Below are 24755 nucleotides of genomic sequence, written 5' to 3'. Positions count from 1 at the left end.
ACTTTCTGGAGGATGCAGTCTTTGTTAATGGATCATTCTGACATTTCTAGGCGAATGTTTGGTTTTTCTTTGGGATGCGGACTTGTTCCTGTTATACTGCAGGTATTTCAGGTTAGAAAATTAATGGCTAAGAGTTTGGTAATCATAAAAGGGAAAGGAATATATCAGACCCTGGGGTCCCTACTGATTCTAAACATGCAAATTCCTTCTTTTCAGAGATTCCACTTTCAAAGACTTGTGGCAGTCTAAAGGCAATCCTCTTATAAGTGTACAAATTGTAATGATTATAGGAACAAGTTGTAATTGTTTCTAGTAAGTTTTTAAGACTCTTTGATGTTATGATTAGCATTTTGTATGCTAATATATTGATAGGGGTGCTTATTTGCCTGGATGATTGAATGTGGAAATGGTCACTAGGTTTTCTGAAAAAATAAATCTTTAATCTCGGTAGGTTTATTTGTTAGACATAAAACCAAAAAGAAATTAAATGCTGAGGTACAGTAATATTAACAAAGAAATAACATTGAGAAATTGATGAAAAGTCTCTAAAGCCAGATTTTATAACTTCACTGTGAAAATGCTGAAAAACTAAACACATGCTAAGCTGTTCTTATAGATCCCATGACAATGACATCATTATGTTATCCCTCCACTGTCCCCAGGATGTAGCAACATTCCATGATCCATTTTGATGACATAATCAGCAAATTTAAGGCAGCATGATACAAGCCAATGGTTTGCCTTTTCCTTGCTCATCTTGTGCTCTTACAGATATGCACAGGAAGGGATTTTGAACCTTTCTAATGCTCTGGGTCTTATATCTCAGTACTTCAAAAGATCAAGAATGTCTTCAGTTTAAGTAGCTCCTTCACCAATGAAAACTGCAATCCATCTAAGTTTTTGTAGATAATATTGTGAACTGCTTTGGCCAAAGAATTCACCATTTCACCACTAACTCTGTGGAGTTATTTGTTCTAATAATACAAATGAAGCTGTCTAGTATAGTGGATGGCATTTTGACTTAGTGTCAGAGAGGCCTGAGTTCAAATTCTATCTTTTGACACTAACAGAGAAGTCACTGGCAAGTCATTCAACGTTTATGAAATTTAGTTCCCTAGTTGGTAAAATAATGAAAAATAGCTATATTACTAGCTAGTTTGTACTTAGTGAGAATCTGAGGTCCCCTTGAGTGATTATGCTGTGAAACTAACATAGTAATGGTAAGAAAATGTATTCCTACCAGGCTCAAATGAGATAGTAACCATAAAGTGATTTGGAAACTTTAAGGTGCTATATTTTTGCTATTGGGTCAATTCAGTCTTGTCTGTCTCTTCATAGTCCCATTTGGGGTTTTCTTGGCAAAGATACTGGAGTAGTTTACCATTTCCTTCTTCAGTCTGTTTTACAAATAAGGAAACTGAGGCAAATAGAGTTAAATGACTTGTCCAGGATTAAACAGCTGTCTGAAACAAAATTTGAACTCAGGAAGGGGAATCTTTATGATTCCAAGTCTAATGCCCTATTTATTGTGCTAACTAGCTGCCCCTTAAAGAGCTACATAAATGCCACTTACGAATAACAAAACAACTTACATTTCTGATTCATTGTGGTTACAAAATACTTGCCATTCCATTATCTCATTTGATTTTCATGGCAACTATGTGGAAATCTTATCTAGTTTTTACAGATGTGGAAACTGAGGCTTAGAATGATCAAGATATCTCAAATAACTAACACATCTAATCAATCCTTTCCAATATACACTTCTAAGTAATCTGCAAGGTTAGTATGACATAAAATCATGCAACTTCACATGAAACATTGTATTTTACAGAGAATTAATTTCTTTAAAGTTTATGCCCCAAAGTAGAAATCTGAGACCTCATTAGTTGATGAACCTGACATTATGCTATTACTGAAGTGAAGGGTAAAATTGCTAAAAGAATATGTAACCAGCAGGAAATTTATATGCGCTGTCAAATAAGTGGGTAACACAACATATAAATAATTTACAATACTTTATACTGTATATTCTACATATTAAAAACACCAGTATTTCTTCACCTGGATAAAAAGAAAATGAGAATGTTAAGACATACTTTTGCAGAAGAGAAGTTCATACTCTGCCTTGTGTTTCCAGGTCAGTCCATTTGTTGCTGCTATCGGTTTTGCAATAGGCAGGTTTCAATACTTCCATTAATGCCTTCCAAAGAAAGAAAATCATCTTGTGTTTACCTTTGCTGTACACAATGCAGTTGTTTTTGTTGTCTTCTACTCCTTGCCAAGTCACATCCAGAAGCCACTTGGGGCCAGCAGTCAGTACCATGGGGACAGGAGCCTTTGTCTTCTGTAGAAAGAATGATAACAAACAGATGCCATTTGCTTTCGTTGATTAAGAACTTGAATAATAATAGTAATAATCATTTTATATTTGCAAACAACTAAATCTCCAAACCCATAATCCAAGGACTTATTCCCCTGCCTGACAGTATTTTTTTTTTTAAGATGACAGAAGCTATAAGGCTTTACAGTTTTCAGCGATCTGAATGGTGGAATTATTATCAAGGATTTTTTTTTTTTTTCTGAATGATATGGGATCAGATCTCCAAGATTAGGCAGATCTCTCGCGGCTCAGAATTATAAAGAGAATGCAGATGACTTTCACAGCAAAGAGCAGAGTGTTTAGAAGTGAACTTTAGACACATTGTACTTTCATATCAACAGGATCTCACTATTTCCTGAAACAGACAGGAAAGAATTTAAAGAATCAGTATCCATTTCAAAGCTCTATCCTGAGCAACATTTATATTAGAGTAGGAAATTATTCTGAATGGATAATATAATTCTCCTCACCCCATCTTTTTTCTAAGTGTTGCGGTGCTATTTGACTAGCAGAAATAATAATAATGCTAATGATTCACTATACATTGTCTTCAGAAAGGCTGTAAAAAAAATGTGAATAAATTTAAATGCAGAGAGAGGAATTAAAACATGATGTCCCTGGCTTACTTGCAAGACACATAGGTCAGGAGATACACATCGATAGTTTTTATAGAAATATTACCAAGTGCATATTTTGGATTTGCTCATCCAGGAGGCTCATCATTTGGAAGCTTTTTAAGCTCCCGCATTATTGGTGTCTAGCTCTTTTGACAAATTTAAACAGCAAGTAACTGACTTGTGAGGAATTTAGCAACTCTTAGCAATCTAGCCTTTTTATTCTTGCCACAAACCCGAGTGAAATGCCATTTAGTCTTTTATCATTCACCAGTCCATGTTCTGTATATCAAACATCATGAAGCCACAACACTGAGTACAATAAAAAGGTCTCAAGGTAATTTTGAACTGAATTTTCACCTTGATATAATCCTGTCAAAGGGACTCTAACTCATTTGGGGACTTTGCCACATGTTCTATGCTATCACAGATTTCCCCAGTTGGCACTAATAGTTGTTCACTTGAGGCTTTCCGTGTGATCAACTGATTTCAAATCTTGGATGAATCTTTAAAATTTATTTGTTGTTCAACTGAACAATTTTAATGCATTAGATAACAAACATATCTATAACATTATAAATTGTATGTAAAATAAATGTGATCCATAAATCCTGTACCGATACTATTAGAGATACCAAAGTGCCAATATAATATATTTGATTTAAAAATTTTATTATTAGATAAATCATAAAATTAACAAAGGTCACATACTATTTTGAGTATTTCAATGAGACAAAGAAAAGACAGTTAGTTAATAAAGGTGAATTATGAAAAAAATAAGTTTAGCCAATTTTATAGGAAAACCAATATTTTATCATAAAGAAAAGTGTTTTTCAGGCAAGTTTATTCTACAGAATCAGGAAACACATATTAAAAACAAGCCAAGTTATTTTATTTCAATGAGGGAAAGAGGTGATGATTCAGTATTAATGCCTAAAAAGTTTCATCTTCAGCACTAGGGCCTAATTTTCTGTCTTCAGGCTAAACTAGCCAGGCCTATAAAAAATGCAGGTGCAGCAGAGGCTCCTAACAAAATTCAGGAATTCATGTAAAAATGGTGTTTCATTTGTGCAAGCTAGTACTAAGGTTATCTACAGAGTTGCCATTTCTTGGTGCTGACTTTGTATGTGTGTGCAAATATAAGCCCTTACAAATGTCAAAAGGATGTTCCAAAGGAACATCTCTGCTCAGGGAGGAAAATTGGTCTTTGAGGGACTCTCTCTCCTGTCTAGGGCATGTTCTATTTAACAATTGGTGCTTTGGTGATGTAATAGTATGTTATCACATGAAAAATTCACCTAGTTGACATTATTACTTAGCCTTTTTTTAAAAAATAATTATTTAATCCCATTTGCTACTATTTTCTCACTCCAAGGATATAGGTAGGGAGAGGGAGATAATGACATGAAAAGTAATGAACATACACAAACACACAAACACACACACACACACACATTCAGATTTTTTAGTTAGAAGATATCTAAGAAGTCGTTTTGTCTTATTTCTTAATTTTAAAGACGGCTGAACTAAGGCCCAGAGGGGCAAAAGTACATAAGATCACAAAGATTGTTAATGGCAGACTTGGTTTTTGAATCCTTTTCTTCTAAACTCAGTGTTAGGGATCTTTTTATTACCCTGCACAATGGCTACTTCCCCCCTACCCTCACCTCCCAATGCTTATAACCATGTGAATCACAGTATAATAAAATTAATTATTATTAATTTCTAAGGCCAAATTCTTCAATTTATTCATTTGGTCAAATATATATGAATCATATATACATATTCAGTACAGCATAATCAAGCTAAATCATAATAATTGATTTGCTTTCCCAATGACTGATTTTGTAGAGTCTTTATTAATGTTTCAAGCAATTCTCTTGAAGTAAGTTTGATAGTAACTCAGAATATCTGAGACAGATGTTCTTAGTTAAAACGCAGAATTAGGACCAACAATCTCTTTTCAACCAAAGACTGAAAAGCAAATGTAAAAATCAATAAGGAACAGAACAATGCTAGAATCTGACTGCTGGGAGAATGACAGCTAACAGGAAAAATATCAGGGAACTACTATGCTGCTTGAGAGGCAGGATAAATCAGATTATTTGTAAGGAAATCAAATTCAACAGATTTCTACTTGACTACACTTCTATAAAGAGATCAGGTATATGGGATAAGGGACTAACTGAAGCCTAAAGAACATGACCCACTCACCCATCATAAAAAAATAAATTTAAAAATTAGGGCTCAATTAAAATGACATGTGACCATACCATAGATTATAACTTCCATGAAGGCAGAGACTGTGCTTTATTCACCACTGAACCCTTCAGGATCTACTATATGAACTAGAACTTCAATAAATATTTCTTGAGTAAGTTAATAAATATATCATGGGCAAAAAGCAAAATACTTAGTTATAAAAAGTGACTGTGGTCTATCATCAGGAATTTATTAAGAACTTACTATGTGACATACACTGTGCTAAGTATTTTACGAGTATTATCATATTTGACCCTCAAAACAACCTTGAGAAGTAGGTGTGGTTATAATCCTCATTTTACAGATGAAGAAACTAAAGAAAACAGAGGATAAACACAGCTAGTAAGTATCCAAGGCTGGATTTGAACTCAGATCTTTTTAACTCCAGATACCACTGTACCACCCAAAAGTTTTGACACTGGTATAAACATATACCATATATACATAAAATAAATGAATAGAAATATAAGCAAAGCAGATAAATACAAAATAGTTAAGAAGATATGGAGCTAAAAATTTGGGGTTTAGGAAAGTATTTATGCAGAAAATGATGCTTGAGATCTATTTTAAAAGAACAGAACGATTCTACTAGGTGGAGATCTAGAGGAGGCATTTTCCCAAGCATTCCAATAGACAGTGTAGAGGCTCAAAGCTAAACAAACATGAAAATGGTAGTTCGATTTACCCATGCATAAGGGCAAAAGAAGGACCACTGAATTTTAGAGTTTTAACAGATATTACAGTTCAAAAAACTGACTCTTGTCCACATCAGAAGCAGTGGAATAATCATATATAAATGATTTTGTCATAGTTCCTGATAGAGGAAGTGGTAATGGCCTTAGAGAAAACAAAGATGAGAAAAGAAGTTGGATTAGATCAGGAACACATAAAGGAGGCATGTTTTGGGGGAACAGGTTCAATTAAGAATTAATCATCAGGATGCCCATCAGTTGGAGAATGGCTGAATAAATTGTGGTATATGAATATTATGGAATATTATTGTTCTGTAAGAAATGACCAGCAGGATAATTTCAGAAAGGCCTGGAGAGACTTACACGAACTGATGCTGAGTGAAATGAGCAGGACCAGAAGATCATTATATACTTCAACTACAATACTATATGATGACCAGTTCTGATGGACCAGGCCATCCTCAGCAAGGAGATCAACCAAATCATTTCCAATGGAGCAGTAATGAACTGAACCAGCTACGCCCAGAGAAAGAACTCTGGGAGATGACTAAAAACCATTACATTGAATTCCCAATCCCTATATTTATGCCCATCTGTATTTTTGATTTCCTTCACAAGCTAATTGTACACTATTTCAGAGTCTGATTCTTTTTGTACAGCAAAATAACGGTTTGGTCATGTATACTTATTGTGTATCTAATTTATATTTTAATATATTTAACATCTACTGGTCATCCTGCCATCTGGGGGAGGGGGTGGGGGGAAAGAGGGGAAAAATTGGAACAAGAGGTTTGGCAATTGTTTGTGCTGTAAAGTTACCCATACATATAACCTGTAAATAAAAGGCTATTAAATTAAAAAAAAATGAACAGGAAAAAAAAAGAATTAATCATCAAGATATCTGAAGGAGTCAAGATTTCCAGAAGTGTAAGAAAAATTCTTAGGCTTTATTAAGGATAAGAACTGCCTCAAGGTGTGATGTGTACCCTCTCTTTGGAAATCTTCAAGCAGAGCTTGGGCAATTATTTGTGGTGTATTTATTGAGCATGTTATGGTGATTATTCCTCTTGTGTATGGGTTGTCATATGGGCAAAGCACAAAACAAAGTAATATATGCTCACTAAGGATAATTACTATTATAAGGGAAGGGATCTAAAATAGAAGCTAAGTTGAGTAGGGAATGTTCATAGAATTAGGAGTCCTCAAGAAACTCCTATTTCTGATCATGTATACGGAAGACATTAAGCCCAAGAATACTTCTAAGGGTGCTCAAGTTAGAGGTCATGTTATAACTGCCATTAGAAGATAGATTCTGTCTCAGAGGGAGAGAGATTGGGAGTTTGCACAACAAAGAGAGAGAGGGTGGAGGAGAAAAATAGAAGAGGATAAAAGTAAATGTGGTTGTTTTGGAGACAAGCCTGATGATTATTTGTTTTGGGGAGGGTGGGATTTACTTCATCTTTTAAATATATGATTGAATGACCACATTCCCCTTGAGGTTTGATTATAGCACCCTTGGTGTCAGGGTAATGACTCTCAAGGGGGTCCAGGTACCACTTTGGAGAGCACTATTTTAGACAAGATACAATTATATTACTGAATAGTTAAGCCATGGAGTTCACACATTAGTTTCATTCAATCCACTCTCTGATCAGCTGCCAAGTCATGTTGTTCTGATCCCCACATCAGCTCTAGCATATTCTCTTCTATACTTACATGACCTGACCCTAGCTCAGGCCCCCATTACCTCTACCCAGGATAACGAGATTTGGCTTTGTTATTTCAAGCCTCATTCCACATTAATTCATCCTCCAGATTTTTTTATAGTACTAGTTTGACCATGTCCCTCACCCTACAAAGTAAACACTAATGACTTCTTGTTATCAATAGGATCAAATATAAATTTCTCTTTTTTTGCATTTAATTTCTTCAGAGACTGACCTATTCCAATCTTCCTAGTATCTTTCCACCTTCCTTCTCTCAAGTACATTGTGATTCAGCTATTAATTGATCTTGATATGAGATGCTCCATATCCTAAGCTTGAAATGCATTCCCAATACGCCTTTACCTTTTGGAATCTTTGTTTTCCTTCAAGACTCAAGTGACAATTTTAAAAATGAAGCTTTTCCTGATCTCACTTTCTAATGGTGCCCTGCATCCTAAAGTTATTTTAAATTCATATTTTATACGTTTTCCATATAATTAAGCACATGCATATCGTTTCCTCTGTTAGAATGTTAAGATCTTGAGGGCAGGAAGGCAAACAGTGATTTTTTTTTTTTTATTTGTATTGGCAGTGACTGGCATTGAGTAAATAATTCACATGTGCATGTTTACCACTTCCTCCTATTTCCATGTCAGACACTACAAATAGAAAATGAGATGAGTTCAGAACTGAACAGGCAAAACAAAGCAAGAATTGTCTTTTGAAAATTACAAAATTATTTTAATGGTATTAACTTTTCTCCCCCGTCCCTTACTCCAATACAGTCTCACCTTCTCTTTTCTTTTTTTTTTTTTTTTTTTTTTGGTGTTGTAATAAGTTTATTTTTTTAATACACATTGCTTTATGGATTATGTTGGGAAAGAAAAATCAGAGTAAAAGGGAAAAACCATGGGAGAGATAAAAAAAAAAAAAAGCAGAAAGAAGTGAATATAGCATGTGTTGATTTACATTCAGTCTCATTAGATCTTTTTCTGGGATGCAGATATTACAGTTCAAAGAACTGACTCTTGTCCACATCAAAAGCAATGGAATAATCATATATGGATGATTTTGTCATAGTTCCTGAGCCTATTGGGATTCCTTTGGATCACTGAATCACTGAGAATAACTAAGCCTTTCATAGTTGATCATCGTACATTCTTGCTATTATTATGTACAATGTATTCCTAATTCTGCTTATTTAACTTAGCTCCAGTTCATGTAAATCTTTCCAGGCCTTTCTATAATCAGCTTGTTCATCATTTTTCATAGAACAATAATATTTCATTACTTTCATATCCCACAACTTTTTCAGCCATTCCCCAATTGATGGGCATCCACTCCTTTTCCAATTCTTTGCTAGCACAAACAGAGCTGCTACAAACATTTTTGCACATGTGGGTTCTTTTCCTTCCTTTATGATTTCCTTGAGATACAGACCCAATAATGCAACTTCTGGGTCAAAGGTTATGCATAGTTTTATAGGCTTTGGACATAGTTCCAGATTGTTCGTCAGAATGGTTGGATCATTTCATAATGCTACCAACAGTGCATTAGTGTCTCAATTTTCTCACATTCCCTCCAACATTTATCATCTTTTTCTATCATCCTATTCAATTTGAGAAATATAAGGTGGTACTTCAGAATTGTTTTAATTTGCATTTTTTCTAATCAATAGTGATGTAATGCATTTTTTCATATAACTAATTTAATTTCTTGAATTTCATCATCTGAAAATAGTCTGTTCATATCTTTTGACCATTTATTAATTGGGGAATGACTTGAATTCTTAGAAATTTGACACAGTTCTTTACATATTTTAGAACTATTGGATGTGAAGATTTTTCCCACCCTTGTACTTCCCTTATAATCTTCTTTATCTTGGTTTTGTTTGTGCAAAAACAAGCCTCACCTTTTCAATACCATTTCCCCCCACTGACTGTGTATTACTTAAAGTTATGGAATACTACTTACTGAAGAATTGAATTGAGCATCATTGAAAGGGAAACAGAGAGCTCCCATATTGACCACAAGTTGGCTACAAAACATTACAAACAAGGCATTATGAAGTAAAAGAAATGCAAATGATACTGTCAAAGAAATGTATGAGCAAAAGAGAAGATGGGTTTTTCATGTAACTGAGTGATTTATGTTAGTATATCCCATGTGCTGAATTTTCAGAAGTAAAAGATCTGCACAGAATGGATAGGAACAGATGAGTTGTGATCAGTCTTCTTCACTGAAAGGGAGTACCTTCACTGATGAGATATAATAGAATAGGTTTTTAACCTTGGGTCCATGAACTTTTTTTTTCACATTTTGATAACTTTATTTTAATATGATTTGCTCCTGTCATAATATTATGTGTTTTGTCTTATTCACTTAAAAATATGCTTCTAAGGAGTCCATAGGACTTCCTCAGAATGCCAAAGTTTAAGGACAAAAAAGTTTAAGGAGTCCATTTCAAAATTTGGTAGTAGGCAATGATTTGGAGAAATCATATTTGTCCTAAATTCTCTTTTTCAGTTTATATCTCTACAGGTTCAGCAATCATTTTTCACTTGACACAGTTTTTTTTTAAGTCTCCTATCCTACAACCTAGCTGTCCTTTCTGTATGTTTTCTACTTTGTTCTAAAAATTCATTAAACATGATGTCCAGGGCTGAAAGTAATACAAGTTACATGGTGTACCCACTACAAAGAACAATGGTATTGTTAATTCTTTATTAATATAATTCTTTCAGTATCAACTAGGATTGCATTAATTTCACGATTATCCACCTCATACTGCTAACAGCTATTATACCCTTTATTCCTTTTCCTAATCATATAAACCAAATTTTTCTTGGTTAGGCCATCCCCCAATCCATATGTTTATATGCACAAGTGTTAGCCTCACAGTTAGATTAACCACTTTCACGTCTCAGATAGGTAGAGATGCCTCCAGAAGTGTTTTTATTTTCAGCACAAAATATTGTTGCCAATTTGATAAATGGTCATTTTACATTTTGAGGTGTAATTTCTGAGATGACAGTAATTGACACTACAAGTTGAAAGTGCTGATTTAACATCATTTAAAAAGAGCTTCTCTGGTGGAATCCCTGCATAAACCAAACTTATTTTGACAGAAGTGACATTTTACTACAGTCAAAGTAACATACAGATATAAAGAAAATTTCTTTAACAATTACATATAAAGGTTTTTTTCTTGTAAGAATCACAATATGGATTTTTCAAGCAAGATTATACTTGTATTCTAGATATTCCCAAAAGAAGAGAGAAAAACAGACAGTGACAGAGACAAAGATAGGGATGCATACACCCACAGAGAGATAAAGACAGAGAGAGACAGAGAGAGAAACACAAATAGACACACATAGAGAAACAGACACAAAGACAGAGAAGAGATAGATAAGAGACAGACAAACAGATAGACACAGACACAGAGACACACACAGAGAAAGAAAGAGACAGAAAGACAGAGATTTTTAATAATTTAAATCAATTAAAAGTCACAATTCAAGCCAAGGATTTTGGCTAATTTAAAGTATTAGGGAAAAAAAATAAACAACCCTGAAGCATTGTGGATTATTGAGCCTGCATTAAATGAATGGAAACTTGAAAAATCTCATCTTGAGTTACTGTTTGAACCTGAAGTTTCACATTTCCACAGCCAACGACTAGACAAATTTGACAAGGACACAATGGGTCAAAAGTCTTATTTCTAAGGAACAATTAGACTCTGTTGATAAAAACAGGTCAAACTAGCACCTACTTTTCACTAACCTTTCAAGTTAAGGATACCAACAAAAGAAGTAGCTCTCAATGAATGTTTATTCTAAAGCTAAGAGGTTAATGGAGATAAAAATAGGAAGCATAAAGGTAAGAAAATAGAGAAGCATTTTAAAGTATACAATTGATGACATAATGTTATTTCAGGAATTTCTAATTCTCCCCTGAATTGTTTGTCAGTGATTTCTAATTTGAAGACTACAAACGGTCAGAAATCTCAGGAGAGCCTGAACCAGGACCACTTGACATTACCTGCATTCTTACAGAATATCAATGTTAGGAAAAAGAAAAAAAAAAAGTTTGTTTCTATTGACTTTGCTTTGGGAAATTATATTAAAAAAAAAAACTGATTATAGAGCTTCAATTCAGTGCCCAGAGATTCAGTGCACTTGATGAAAATGTTCTGGCTGTGTGATTCCATAACTGAGAAATACTATGAGGGCAAAACCCAGTTTTGCTCAGTGAAACACCATTATGTTACCAATTCATAGCCACTTTCCTTAGATACACATATAAATATATGTAGAGATGTCACAGGTTTGCTGTAGATGTTAGGTTTTCATAATCAGGACCAGAAAAAAAATTCCCTGGACCTCAGAGGAAGGTCTGATGCCCTCAATTCTGAATTATTTTCTAAACCTAAAGGAAAATGGTCTTCTATGAGAATTGATCATGTGCCTCCAGAGGAAAAAAATCTGCATTGTAGAAATTTCAGTTAATGTATCCATGCAGCTCTCCACACTGAAATTTAATTCAAATTCAATTTGATAGGGTGCTGTATCACTCATACTCTGACTCCATGCAGTCTCTGGTGTCACAAAATACTAATTTAAACATTCTCTGAACCAAACTGTTATATTGTAGAGCCGAGTCATATAAATTCTTGGACTATCTAGGGTAAAAAGAAACTTTTAGTATGGAAGAAAGCCCCCATACATAGTGGTCACATTATTTAATCATTTTTGACCAAAGCAAAGGCTTATAAATAAAGATAGGAAATACTTAATGGATTAAATGGAACTGTAAAACTCAACCCTTGATATTTTTCAAATAATGTTTGGGTCAATTTAAAGAAATGACACGGGAAAGCATATAATATAGTAAATTGTGAAACTGGGGGAAAAGGTGAATATTGGAGATTTATTAATTCTTTCAGAAAAGAATCTGATATTTTTGTATCTCTATGTAGTGATCACAGAGCTCTATGAAGACCCTTAAGGTCAATTCCATTACTTTTCTAATTTAAACAATTATAATTAAACAATAGATTTGATGTATAAGTTTGATATCAATGTTCTTTTATAACCAATAAAAGTAGTGTTTTCAGATGGTTACATATTATATATATGCATATATGACATATGTATATATATAATATAAATCTAAATGTTGCCATTGAAAATAAGATAAAGTATATTCTGAAATTATATTGAGATATCTAATAGGACATGTCACCCATCTAAGAAGTCCCTTGAATGAGATGTTGAGGCTTATTTTTTTTCCTAGACTATCTCTGAAACACTATGTGATAAGCATAAGTGTATTTATCTTTTTGAAAGATAGTAAAGTTTCAAAAACTTCCAAAAGTACAAACAGGAAAAACATCTTGTGCATTGTTAAAGTAGCAATCCAGGAAAGAGAGAGAACATCTATGGCAAAGGAACAAAATGTTTGGTTGTTGCTTTTAAGGTAGTTCCCCCTAGTCTACACACTTCCATAAACTGAACAGAATCCTATGGTATTTCAAAAGCATAATATGTAATAATTTTAATACAATGGAAATAGTATGACAAAGAATTAAATTAAAAACAGAAACTTATGACAAGAAATATTGTGAGGATTTGTTGATAACAATGTTTAATTTCAAGTATAGTCCTAGATGGAGCCCTAAAGGATACTCTAGTGAAGATATCTTCATTGACTTCTGCTAGACTACATTGCAATGTTTATACATTCATAGCAAAATATTTGGGCTATGAAATTTAGAACAGGTGGATTATTGAAGCGAATTTACTAAACTTGAATTCTGGAATTCTTGACTGATGAGTACTATAATCACACACTTTAAGTTGAAGCTAATTATATGAAAGTGATTGATCATTTTAAATATTCTTTAAAACCAAAGTGTCTGTGTTTTAGGTTTTCAAAACTTAAGAAAGTATATTCCAAGCCATTATTTAAAGAAGTAATTTCAGTTTGAAAAATAATGACTTTATAAAACAAGTCATAGGAATAATTCTTCAATATATAAAATTCACTTTAAAGAGATGTTTGTCACTAAATAGAAACAACCATTTTATGCTCTTTAGGGAAAGAACCTATTATTCAAAGTGACACTAATAATGAAACCTGTTTTTATATTTATAGATGCAAAACACAATTAAAGAACCTAGATAATGAGGTATTTTGGTATTCCTTTATTTTCTGGGAGCAATATGCAGAATTAGCCTTTCTAAAAGACATGCTCCTTAGCACTCTTTAGTAGACTCTATTTATGTTTTTTCACCAGATGAGAACTACTCTTTTCTAACCAAAAAGTTATGAATTCCTTTAAGTCCAATATTACCTATACAGTTTTGGTATGGTTGGTTAAGGAGTATTATGCTAGATATTAAAAAAGTGAATGGAGGAGTATTATGCTCTTGGAGAGTCTCATGGGGCAGCTAGGTGGTATAGTGTATAGAATGCTAGACTTGGAGTCAGGAACTTTTGAGTTCATTTTTTTTTTCCCTCAGATGCTTATTGTTATCTCAGGCAAAGCATTTAATCAGGATTTTGACTAAGTATAAGTATTAAAAAATGTTGTGTACTGTTGAAACTGAACCAGATGAATAGAAACTAGAAAAATCTCAGCCTCAGTCTCCTCATTTGCAAAATAGAGATAATGAAACTACCTAGTTCACATTGTTGTTGTGAGAATTGAATATAGATCAGTTTGTGAACATTAAAATATTATATAAATCCAAAATATTATTTTATATAATTTTTATACATCTGTAATCATGTTATAGTATAGCAAGTATATTGCGTGCTATTAACATCTTAATGTGAGAGAATTTTGTTCTGATATAACTAAGAGTACTGGCTCTGGTCTTGGGTTTAAATTTCGCATTTACCTGTATGACCTTGAATAGGTTATTTAAACTCCTTGGACCTCAGTTTCTTTATTTGTAAGATGAAGGAACTGGTCCCTGAGGTACTTTCCATCTACTTTCTTATTTATCCAAAAGCCACATGAAAATAAGCTGTGGAGGATTTACAATTCAAAATTTAATGAAGCTCTTTCAAATTCTGAGGATTAGGAGGATGGTAGATACAAATAAATATATGATTTCTCATCATTAATATAAAAGTGGTTCATGCTTTAAGTTGAGTTACATGACCTTTTAACTTCTGAATTCTACAAATCTGAAGGAATCTTCAGATTGTAAAGCTATGTCCAAAGAAGGAGCAACATAATCTGAGTTTTAATAAACAAGAAAGGAAAAAAGTGAGGGGATTGTTAGCACCATTTTTTTCTTTATGCATTCAGTTCAAGATGACCACTTTAGGGAGAGAAAGTATGTATAAGACATTTTATTTGATGACAGGTGCAACATATTCAAGTTTGGCAAACGAATGGGTTAAAGGGTAGAAGGCTAACTTGGGCAGATGCCATGTAAAAGTAGTTCTACTCAGGATATGCTAATTAGCAAGATAGTTTGCAATTATGAAGAAATTGCAAGTGTACAAATGGAGTGAACAAAGTTGAAATTCTGAGCATGACTACAGATGTCATTGTTTTTTTTTTTTTTAATTTAATCAGTATGTACAGAAGTATTATGTTAATTCTATGGCAAATTTTGTTAAAATCCTACTCTGATACCACATACCATGGCAGAGAGATGACCTGTAGCTCTTAAATACTATGCCATTAGAAGAAAAGTTTTGGCAGGTCCTATCAAATAAGAAATGCTATGAATACAGGCCCAGAAAATTGCTATGTGTTTTTTCCAAAAATCACCTTAGCAAAAATTGGTGGGAGCTAATTGCTAGATTAGCCAGGAAATGATGACTTATTTTTTCCAATGCGGGCAGGGAGATAGCTAATTATTAAAATTTATTTACTGTAACAATTCAGTTAACAGTGGCTATTGGTATTGATGGAGGAAATAGCCACATTATTGAAATTATAAGTACTTTAGCCATTGAAATAGTTTGATTTGGGAACATAAACATTAGGATATGTGATTTGACTATGTCATACTTCCAGCAATAAGGTTGGAAGGTCTCTAGTTTCTATTTTATTCATAGACTGTAAGATGAACTTAAGCAAAAAAAAAAAAAAATCTCTTTTCCATTTTCTTCCCAGAGTATTATAGGAAAAGATCTAATTTCCTTCAAATCTACTCAATAATGTCACAAGAAAACCACATGAGATAGTGGTTTTCCATGTGACAAAAATAATACATTCAATCATTTAAATTAGAAGTCAATTATCATTTATTTCTAATTCATCTATGCTTTTTTTTCTATTTTGATAGCATTTAGCTACTTAAGGCTTTTTCATTTAAACTTTTAAAAATTCAAGTGGGGCAGTGAGGTGGAGCAGTGGATAGTGCTATCTGCTCTGGAATCAGGAAGATCTGAGTTCAAATTCAATCTTAGACACGTATTGACTGTGTGATCTGGGTAAGTCACTTAACCTTGTTTGCTCCAATTTCCTTAGCTGTGAAATGACCTGAAAAAGGAAATAGCAAATTTCTCCAGTGTCTCTGCCAAATGATATCACAAAGAATTAGATATAATTGAAAAAAATGACTGAACAAGAATAGTATTTAAACAGCCTATTCAAATGAACATGATTGTCTTGAGTTTAGTGCTCACATAGGAAATAATTTCATATTAAAACTATACTTGATATTTTTGTAAAATCTAATTCATTTTATATCACACACATGTAAATAAAAACAGTGGTATATTCCTGAATCACCCATTCATATTTAAATGAAAAGTTCATCATATAATTCTATATTAGATTTCCTGTTTTTTAGCCAAAGAGAACAAAGCCTTCTTTTCTATAAGGATATTAATAATTAGCCACAGGTCTATAACTCTATTGGGCTACAAAGTATTACAGTTAATTAAGTATTCTGATTTTCCAAAGAATCATGTGAAATGTTGGGCCTAAAGACCATGTATTAAAGGACAAATGTTTCCTTTTTTTCTGTCAGCATTTTTTAAAGGATGACTTTTAATTTTTAAGGAAATGTCATTTTTTTTTTCTCTCCATGATTTTAAGTAAGATTGAACAAATTGGTATAATTTCATTCTTTAACTTTACTAACTACTGGGAATACAGTGGTAGTTGTCTACTTAAAAACTCATTGAATTCAGTCTTCAAGGCATTCACAGGAGAAAAAAATGCTTGTCTCACTTGGTTGTTGTCTTGGTTGACCAGTAAGGTTGTGAGGTTTCTCAGGCATACTTCCCAGCCCCTGTCACCACCACTTTTTGTCCTGGGCAGTAGGCAGCTTCTCCCCAATGAAGGCTGCAAGTGTGCAGGATTGTTAGATTGGAGTCCATGATGCTGAGGTTCTGTGAGTTGTGGACTTTAGAGGCATTTCTACAGCATGATATGGCTATAGCATATAGTCTCCTGACTCTCAAAAAAGTAGTACTAGAAGGAGCATGGAGCAGCTGACTGTGTTCAATAGGAGCAGGAGCAACAAAAGTGGCAAGAACAGCAGTGGAGGAAGAATTCCTGGCAACCCCAAGTCCCTGGCAGTAGTCAGAGCTCTGAGGACCAGGTGCAGAGACTGTAGCTTCCACCTCCTCCCCACCCTCAAGGAAGCTTGGGCAATATGGGATAGGAGGATAGTAGAAAGGTTGTAGTTCCTCCCAGAAAGTGAGTTGTATCAAGAAGGGAGGAGACTATCTGGACTAGGTTGGGCTGGGTTGTTTCTCCAAAGCTAGAAACCCCACTTGTGCCTTTAGAGGGAGAGGGATGGTTAGTTAGGTTGCCAACTGGAGATTTAGTCCTTATGGGAAAAAATTGTTTGATACTTGTTATAACTTCTAGAATTAATTAATGAATAAGACTGAGGTATAGCTATACACTATATAAATACATGTGTAAAGTTTACATAGGTATTTAGATACACGTGATATCTACATATCGATATTATATATACAGATATATACAAATACAGATAGATAGATGATAGGTGATCAAAATAGATAGAGATATGTATAAAATGGAAGTGGTAATTGGAGAATGGATAATAGTAATGATAGTAGAGAATGATTTCACAAAAACAGCATCCTGGAATATGAAAGGGACTTAGGGAGCCACATGATCCAAATCAAAACCTGAGGGAGAATCCCCCCCTACAATAGTCATAAGAAGTACTTATCCAACATTTGTTCAAAAACCTTAAGTGAGAAGGAATTCATCAGCTTCCATGGCAAACCATTGCACTTTTGGTTGGTTCTTATATTTCTTTTCCTTATTTTAAATCTAATTTTCCCTCTTTCTAAGTTCCACTTGAATATGTCTTTTATGTAGTTACAGAGTACATCAAATAATATAAAGGATGTATAGACTTCACATGCAATTGAGGGATGGCAACATTTATCACCATCTCCAAATCTTTGTATATGATTCTACAGCAGCAGTATATTCTAAAATCAATGGCTATACCTATAGACAACTAATCACTCTCTGGGGAAGCTGTTAAAGTCAAAGAGAATCTCTTTAGAAATGGTTTTAAAGATCTGTTCCTTGTGTGCACAAAAGCAAGGTAATAAATTATCTTCCATGATAAGTGATAAGTATGATTATAGTGCTTATCCACGATTTTGTGATAACAGTATTTAACTTTCAGTGTTACATTATGCATGATTTTTGACTGCTATTAGTGAATGCTAATTGCATCATGCTACATAAGTGTTTTTCAGTGGTTTTCTAAACATTTCAATTGTGTATGAATTTGATTTTGGGGGGAATATTTTTTCACATGCCTATTTTTATAACTAGGGCACATAGGTGATATAGTGGATAAAGTGCCAGTCCTGGACTCAAGAAAACTCATTTTTCTGAGTTCAAATCTTGACTTAGACACTTACTAGATAACTCAACTTTATTTGCCTCAGTTTTCTTATCTCTGAAATTAGAAGGAGAAATAAATAGCAAAACACTCTAATATGTTTGCCAAGAAAATGGGATCACAAAGATTCAACCATGATTGAAACAACCATAACATCACCACCGCCACCACAACTTTTATAATAGGGACAATATTCAATGGTCCATGAGAGCCACCTTTCTTTCTTTCCTGTCCTTATCCTCATTGTGTCTTTAGACTGAAAATGCAGTGGCTTCTCATAGACTAAGCAGCTAAGTGTTATAGTTTATAAAGCACTGGGCCTGGAGCCTGGAATACCTGAGTTTAAATCTAGTCTCAGTCACTGTCTGATACTTGAGCTATATCTGCTGCAGCTTCCTCAAATGTAAAAGAGGGATCATAATAGCAACTAACTCCCAGGGTTGTCATGAGGGTCAAATGAAATAATAATTGAAAAGCACTTAGCACAATGCTTGGATCATAGTAGTTTCTTAATAAATGCTTGTCTTTTACTCCCGCTTCGTCCCTATATAACTAATGATTAGCATTATTAACAGGATAATAGGAAATGGAATTGAGATCATAATATAAGAGCATAGGTTGAAGGTTTGAGTCCTTGAGTCTGAAAAATAACAGGTTAGACAGAGGTGGTTGCATACAATATGTTTTCTGAGTATTTAAAGTAGAAGAGAGATTAGACAAATGACCCTGGAATATGAAATGGAGACAGAATGGGGAAGATGAAGATAGACTTGCAGCTTGACGTAAGGAGATTATTTTTTATCATTGGAACAGGATGCTTAGATTGGAAGTGGTTTACCCCTTACCAGAGATCTTCAAGGCAAGGCTCAATGAGTACTTGTTATAAAAGAGATTCTTGGTCAGATGTCATTTGGTCTTCATAGATTCTGAGATCTTCTCCAGCTCTGAGATTCTGGATGGAACCTGGCTATTTACTTAAACAAGGAATCTGAACTGGATTTCTGAAGCCCTGGTTTGCTTACAAAGACTCTCAGGATGGTTTTAATCAGAAAATTCTGTGGATGGGATGTATGTTCTTGACTCCTTTAGCTAAGTAATAAAATCTACACCCATTTATTGGCACAAGCCATTTCTTACTTTTTAAATGGATATTTTGGTACATAAATATGTGTAAACTTTTTTTTTCTAAGAACATATAACTAAAGATACAACGCCAAGGTATTCAGTTTTCTCTCTTCCTTCCCCAAATTATAAAGCATTGTCTGTAAAATCCTTCTTCACTCTAGACCAAGACATTGCACTATGACCTGTTTTACTGTTAAGGGAATAAATGAACTCACTATGTAATATTATGCTAGATATAAATGGATTTTGAAAAGAGGTAGGAAAATAGTATTTCCTTTTCTTGGCTACATACGTTATTTTTAACTTTTCTGAATATTTATCTAATTTTCATTTTTATCTAATTATCTAAATATCTAATTTGACCTTTTTTTTAACTTAACAATTTATCTAATTTCATTTTAACCTAATACTGGAATTCAAATCCTAACTTTTGAACTAAGAAATAAAACTCAATGGAGAGGTTCTGCTAACAAGTAGAATAATGTTTGACATTTCTTTGATTTACTACAATGCCTTGCATATAATAGGCCTTCCTAATTACTGATATGGAAACAGTTTTGGAGAGTTAAAAAAGACTTTGGATTTGAAATTGGTAAAAGTAGACTTATCTCAGCTTTGCTATTTGTTACTGGTGTGATGTGTCACCTTGTATATATCATTTGATCTGTCTCATCATTTGGGACTCATTTTATTTATGTAAATTAAGGTATCTTCCAATCCAGATACCAGAAGATATCTTCTATAATCATAGGATTTAGGATTCCATGATTATTATTATGTGGATAAAATAGTTGTACAGCTCATAAGTCATGCATACATTTCTGCCACCACTGTAAATCTCACACTTTGTCTCATAGGATATATAGCATCCCTAAAGGTTACTCAGGGATTTTTCCCACTTATAACAGGAACTCAGGAATAGAAAAAAATACTTTTGTCTTCACAATTATAGTCTATTAACACGAGGAACAGAATGAAGTGTTAACATTGCACTTGAGGTTTTGAAAAAACCTCTCACTTAAAAATGTAAAATTTATTAAGTGAAGGGAAAAGCACTGTCTCACAGTTTTGTTTTGATTTTTCTGTCATAAAAATTGAGATCTGATAGCAAGGATAAGGATGCAAAGTAGAATAAGAGAGTAATAATGAGGAGTCCAGCAATGGAACCAGTAGATATAAAGTTTGTGTTCCAGTAAGATTCAACAAACTCTGCTCAGAATCTAGATTGCTGGAAAATAGCCAGTGACTTTCAGATTAGCTTTCTCACCCGATTGCTCATTTAAATCAGCACAAACAACATCATGAATGCATAATTATATTTATGTATTATCATATGCATAATAGATCTCAAACTCCAGAAACAAACCGAAGAATAACACCACCATATTGAATATAATCTTAAAGGAAAATTATGAAACTAGTATCTTATGGATGAGACTATAATAGAAACTTCTCTTAAGCTTTCATGGTCACTAGAGATTTGCTGACTTTGGGTGAACAAGTTTATGGGGCGCAATAGCAACAACAAAAATCTGGATTTGGATACTGCCCATTAGCAATATTTTTGAAGTTAACTGTGAACTGGAGAAAGAATGCTTAAAATAATATGAAGTAAAGAATAAGGAATGTTCATATTTTACCTTAGTGTGTCCTTCAAACTATTTTAGGTCAAGGGAAGAATAATATGGAATAAAAATACTTTAATTTCTAAATTTTATAAAAAAAATCAAAGTTTAATGCAGTTAAAATTGGGAGGGAAAAGAATCCTTCGCAATGACTGGCACTGACAGGGTGGGGCAACCAATTCAGGAGATATGTGGGAGACAGGCAAAATCAGGCTGGAAAACCTCTTTGGAAGGTACTAGATTCCAAAATTTTTAAAAATGTACTTAACTTAATTTCACTTACTGTAATTTAAATCTCCTTTTATATTGATTTTTCCTGGTGAAAAGGGAGATTCCAACTCAATATAAAAGTCATTCACAAACAGTACTTAGAGGCAGATTGCCAACCTTATCCTTATCAAGACAAACAAATTCTTATTTCTTTAACCTTATTCTTTTCTCAAACTTCTATTTTTTGCTGCTTTCCTCTGGAGATTCTCCAAGTATTCTACATTCTTCTCAATTGAATCCCAGAATTCCAGTCTCAGAATCTAAATAAATATTAGAGACCATATTGTAGGCCCATAGCTAAAGAGGAATCGCCTGTATCACAAATCCAAGTGACCACCCAACTTTTGCTTGAATACAAAAGAGGAAAGGAAATATACCCTTTTAAATTAATAGTTCTAATTAATAGGGAGATTAACAATGTATAAATTTCCCTCCTTGCAACTTGCATTTATGATTCCTATTTCTGATTTCTGGATCAAGAAAAACAAGTCTAATTCCTCTTCTAAAAACAGTGCTTCAAGTAGCTGAAAACAGCTCTAATACCTCCTATCCCCCAAGTTTTATCTACTACATGTTAACTTCAATTCCCTCAACTAACACTTGTATGATCTTGAACATCTTTGCTACCTGTAAAAAAGGTACCTGCTTGCTACCTTTGTTCAAGCCACATAACCATTCTGAGATACAGCTTCCTTGAGGTAATTGGGCTTGATGACCTCTGAGCTCCCTCCCAATGCTACATTAAAAAAAAATGTTCACCATCTCAAGCATTGTCTTCTGAAACTAACTGATCTTAACAATGTCCTTTCTAATATGCAGTACTGAACTTCCTAGTACTGAACACAGTACTAAAGGGGTGGTCTAAGCATTACAATATCTAAACTTCCCAATCTTGGACATCGGATCTCTATTATTTCAGTTTAAAATCATATTAGCTTTTCTGGATGAATATCATACTGTTAATTCTCAATGCATTTGCAATTCATTAAAACCCAGGTGAAACACAGAGCTCTTGGAAAGCCATGATAAATATGTATATATTAGACAATGATTTCTGGCTTCTATAAGACAAAGATTTTTATGTTATTCTTTTGGAATATATGAGGAAATGGAACTAGATATAGAATTAGTATTTTGTTTTTGAATGACTGATAAATTGCTGTTAATTTGGAAATAAGTCTCTAATAGTGAACGATAGGAATCTATTGTGGTCTCTTAGATTTTTAAACAGTTTTACTAATTGTTCAGTTAATGGAATAAAAAATGCTTATTCAATTTATAAATTACCCACAGTTGGAAAGAATAGCTAATACATTTGAATGGCAAGTGGTATCAAAATATCTTGATGGCTAAAATGCTGATCTGATTTAATGATAAAAATTCATTAGCTACAAATGTAAGATTCTACATTTGGGTTCAAAAAGTGAATTTCATATGTACTAGATTGGTCATGCCTGCTAGATACCAATTTGCGTGTAAAAAAGAGTTCTGGGAGATTTAAAAGAGATCAAACTAAGTATGTGTCAAAAGTTAGATAAAATAACAATAATAATAATAATAATCAAGAGTGATTTTTTTCTTCATTGATAGAGCATCAAGGGTAACCATTCCATTATATGCTGTCCAGATCAGATAACTTTTAGATCCATTCTGGGTTACATACTTTAGGAAAAGCACTGATAATCTTAATGGTAAGCAGACTACATGATCACTTATTTGGGGATGTTCTATCAAGGACTGTTATTGAGGTATAGGTTGTCCTGGATAGATTATGAAACTTTTTCTGAAGCTGAAATCCAAAGATTCTATAAGAACATATCTGCTTCTCTTCAGTGCTTGGGGTTGGGGAGAATCTAGGGAAGAAACATCTGAATTTTGAGCAGCTTTAATTCTAATCCCTCACTTCTAAGCAGGTGCTAAGAGCTCTAGACTATCCTTCAGGATGTTGTGATATATCTTAGAACCATTTTTGCTTTTTAAAAATTAAACAATTTAATTAATCAATGCACAATTCAAGCTAAACATCTACTAAGTACCCATTTAAAAATTGAGAAATTTGCTAGAAAATGAATGACATTTATATAAAACTCAATCATTTTTGATGGAATGTACAATTTAATAGGGAGATATGGTTCACTTATAAACTGATAAATACAATAAATTATTATCTATAAAGTGCATAACAAAATTGACAACAAGTTTTTTGAGGCTGTTTTAGGGGAAAGATTATTTTAGAAAGACTTATAGATGAAGAAGCATTTAAGTTTGACTTTAAAGGACAGATAGAAATGTCAGCAGATAAAGAAGGAAGGAGAATATTTTAAGTATCAACTGCGACATGAAGAAGGTGTAGTATTTGTTGAGAAAACAGAGAATAATCTAATATGATCATAATAAAGCAACATAGCCTATTAAAAAACCTCTGTAATCTGATTATTGAGAACCTTGAAGGTTAGACCAATGACTTTGAATTTCACATATTATAGGTCATAGAAATTAGAATTGGAAGGGAATTTAGAGATCAAAGAATAATACACTTCAACATGAAAAATGATCAAAAGATCTTTGATGTCATGCAGAGTCACTTTTCTGCCATTTTATAGATGAAGAAGCTGAGGCATAAAGCATTTAACTAAATCACAAAAGTAGTAATCAACTGAAGTGTTATTTCATAATTCCTCAGATTATCTTGTTCAATTTCCTCATTTTATAAAGACTTGGGTTCAGAGTCAGTAATTTCATATTTAATTTAAAGTTGTAAAAGGAATAAATAATCTTCAAAACTGGAGCACTTGACTTGAAATCCAGTGATTTCCCAACCTACTTGTTCCTCATTAGCCATTATGATCCAGGAAAAGATCTTAGATCATCAGTAATGCCAGATCTCTGCACTAGTGGATTATTTATTCCCTTACACACTAAGATCATCTTGAGGTGATTTATTTCAATATTCTTGGACATAGCATTTGCCTTCTAGGTCATTCAATTTTCTAATCTGTACTGCTAAAACAGAAGCATATAGTCTGATAGAGTGAGGAGCTATCACTAAACAACACAATGTACTCCATAATATTTTCAGCAAAATCTTGAGGTTGTCTGTACAATTATTAAATTAGTAGTTGAAAAATGAAAATCCTAATTTATTAACTGGAATTTCATTTTGATAATTTCAGAAAATTATCTGGATGGTTAACTGGT

At 33.3% G+C, this 24755-nt stretch overlaps 1 protein-coding gene across 2 annotated transcripts in view; it reads right to left on the bottom strand.

Annotated features, from left to right (window-relative positions):
- The window catches only part of ZFPM2 (zinc finger protein, FOG family member 2), a 543440-nt gene that overhangs the window by 179477 nt on the left and 339208 nt on the right, over positions 1 to 24755 (bottom strand). For both annotated transcript variants that reach the window (XM_023496449.2, XM_031947110.1), the window contains one exon: positions 2236 to 2347. In XM_023496449.2, the coding sequence (XP_023352217.1) occupies positions 2236 to 2347 (112 nt within the window). The remainder of the gene's footprint in view (positions 1 to 2235; positions 2348 to 24755) is intronic.

This window comes from Sarcophilus harrisii, chromosome 1, assembly GCF_902635505.1.
Source record: "Sarcophilus harrisii chromosome 1, mSarHar1.11, whole genome shotgun sequence".
NCBI classification, from domain to species: domain Eukaryota; kingdom Metazoa; phylum Chordata; class Mammalia; order Dasyuromorphia; family Dasyuridae; genus Sarcophilus; species Sarcophilus harrisii.
The sequence above is the reverse complement of the archived record's forward strand: the minus strand, read 5'-3'. Positions and strand labels throughout refer to the sequence as shown.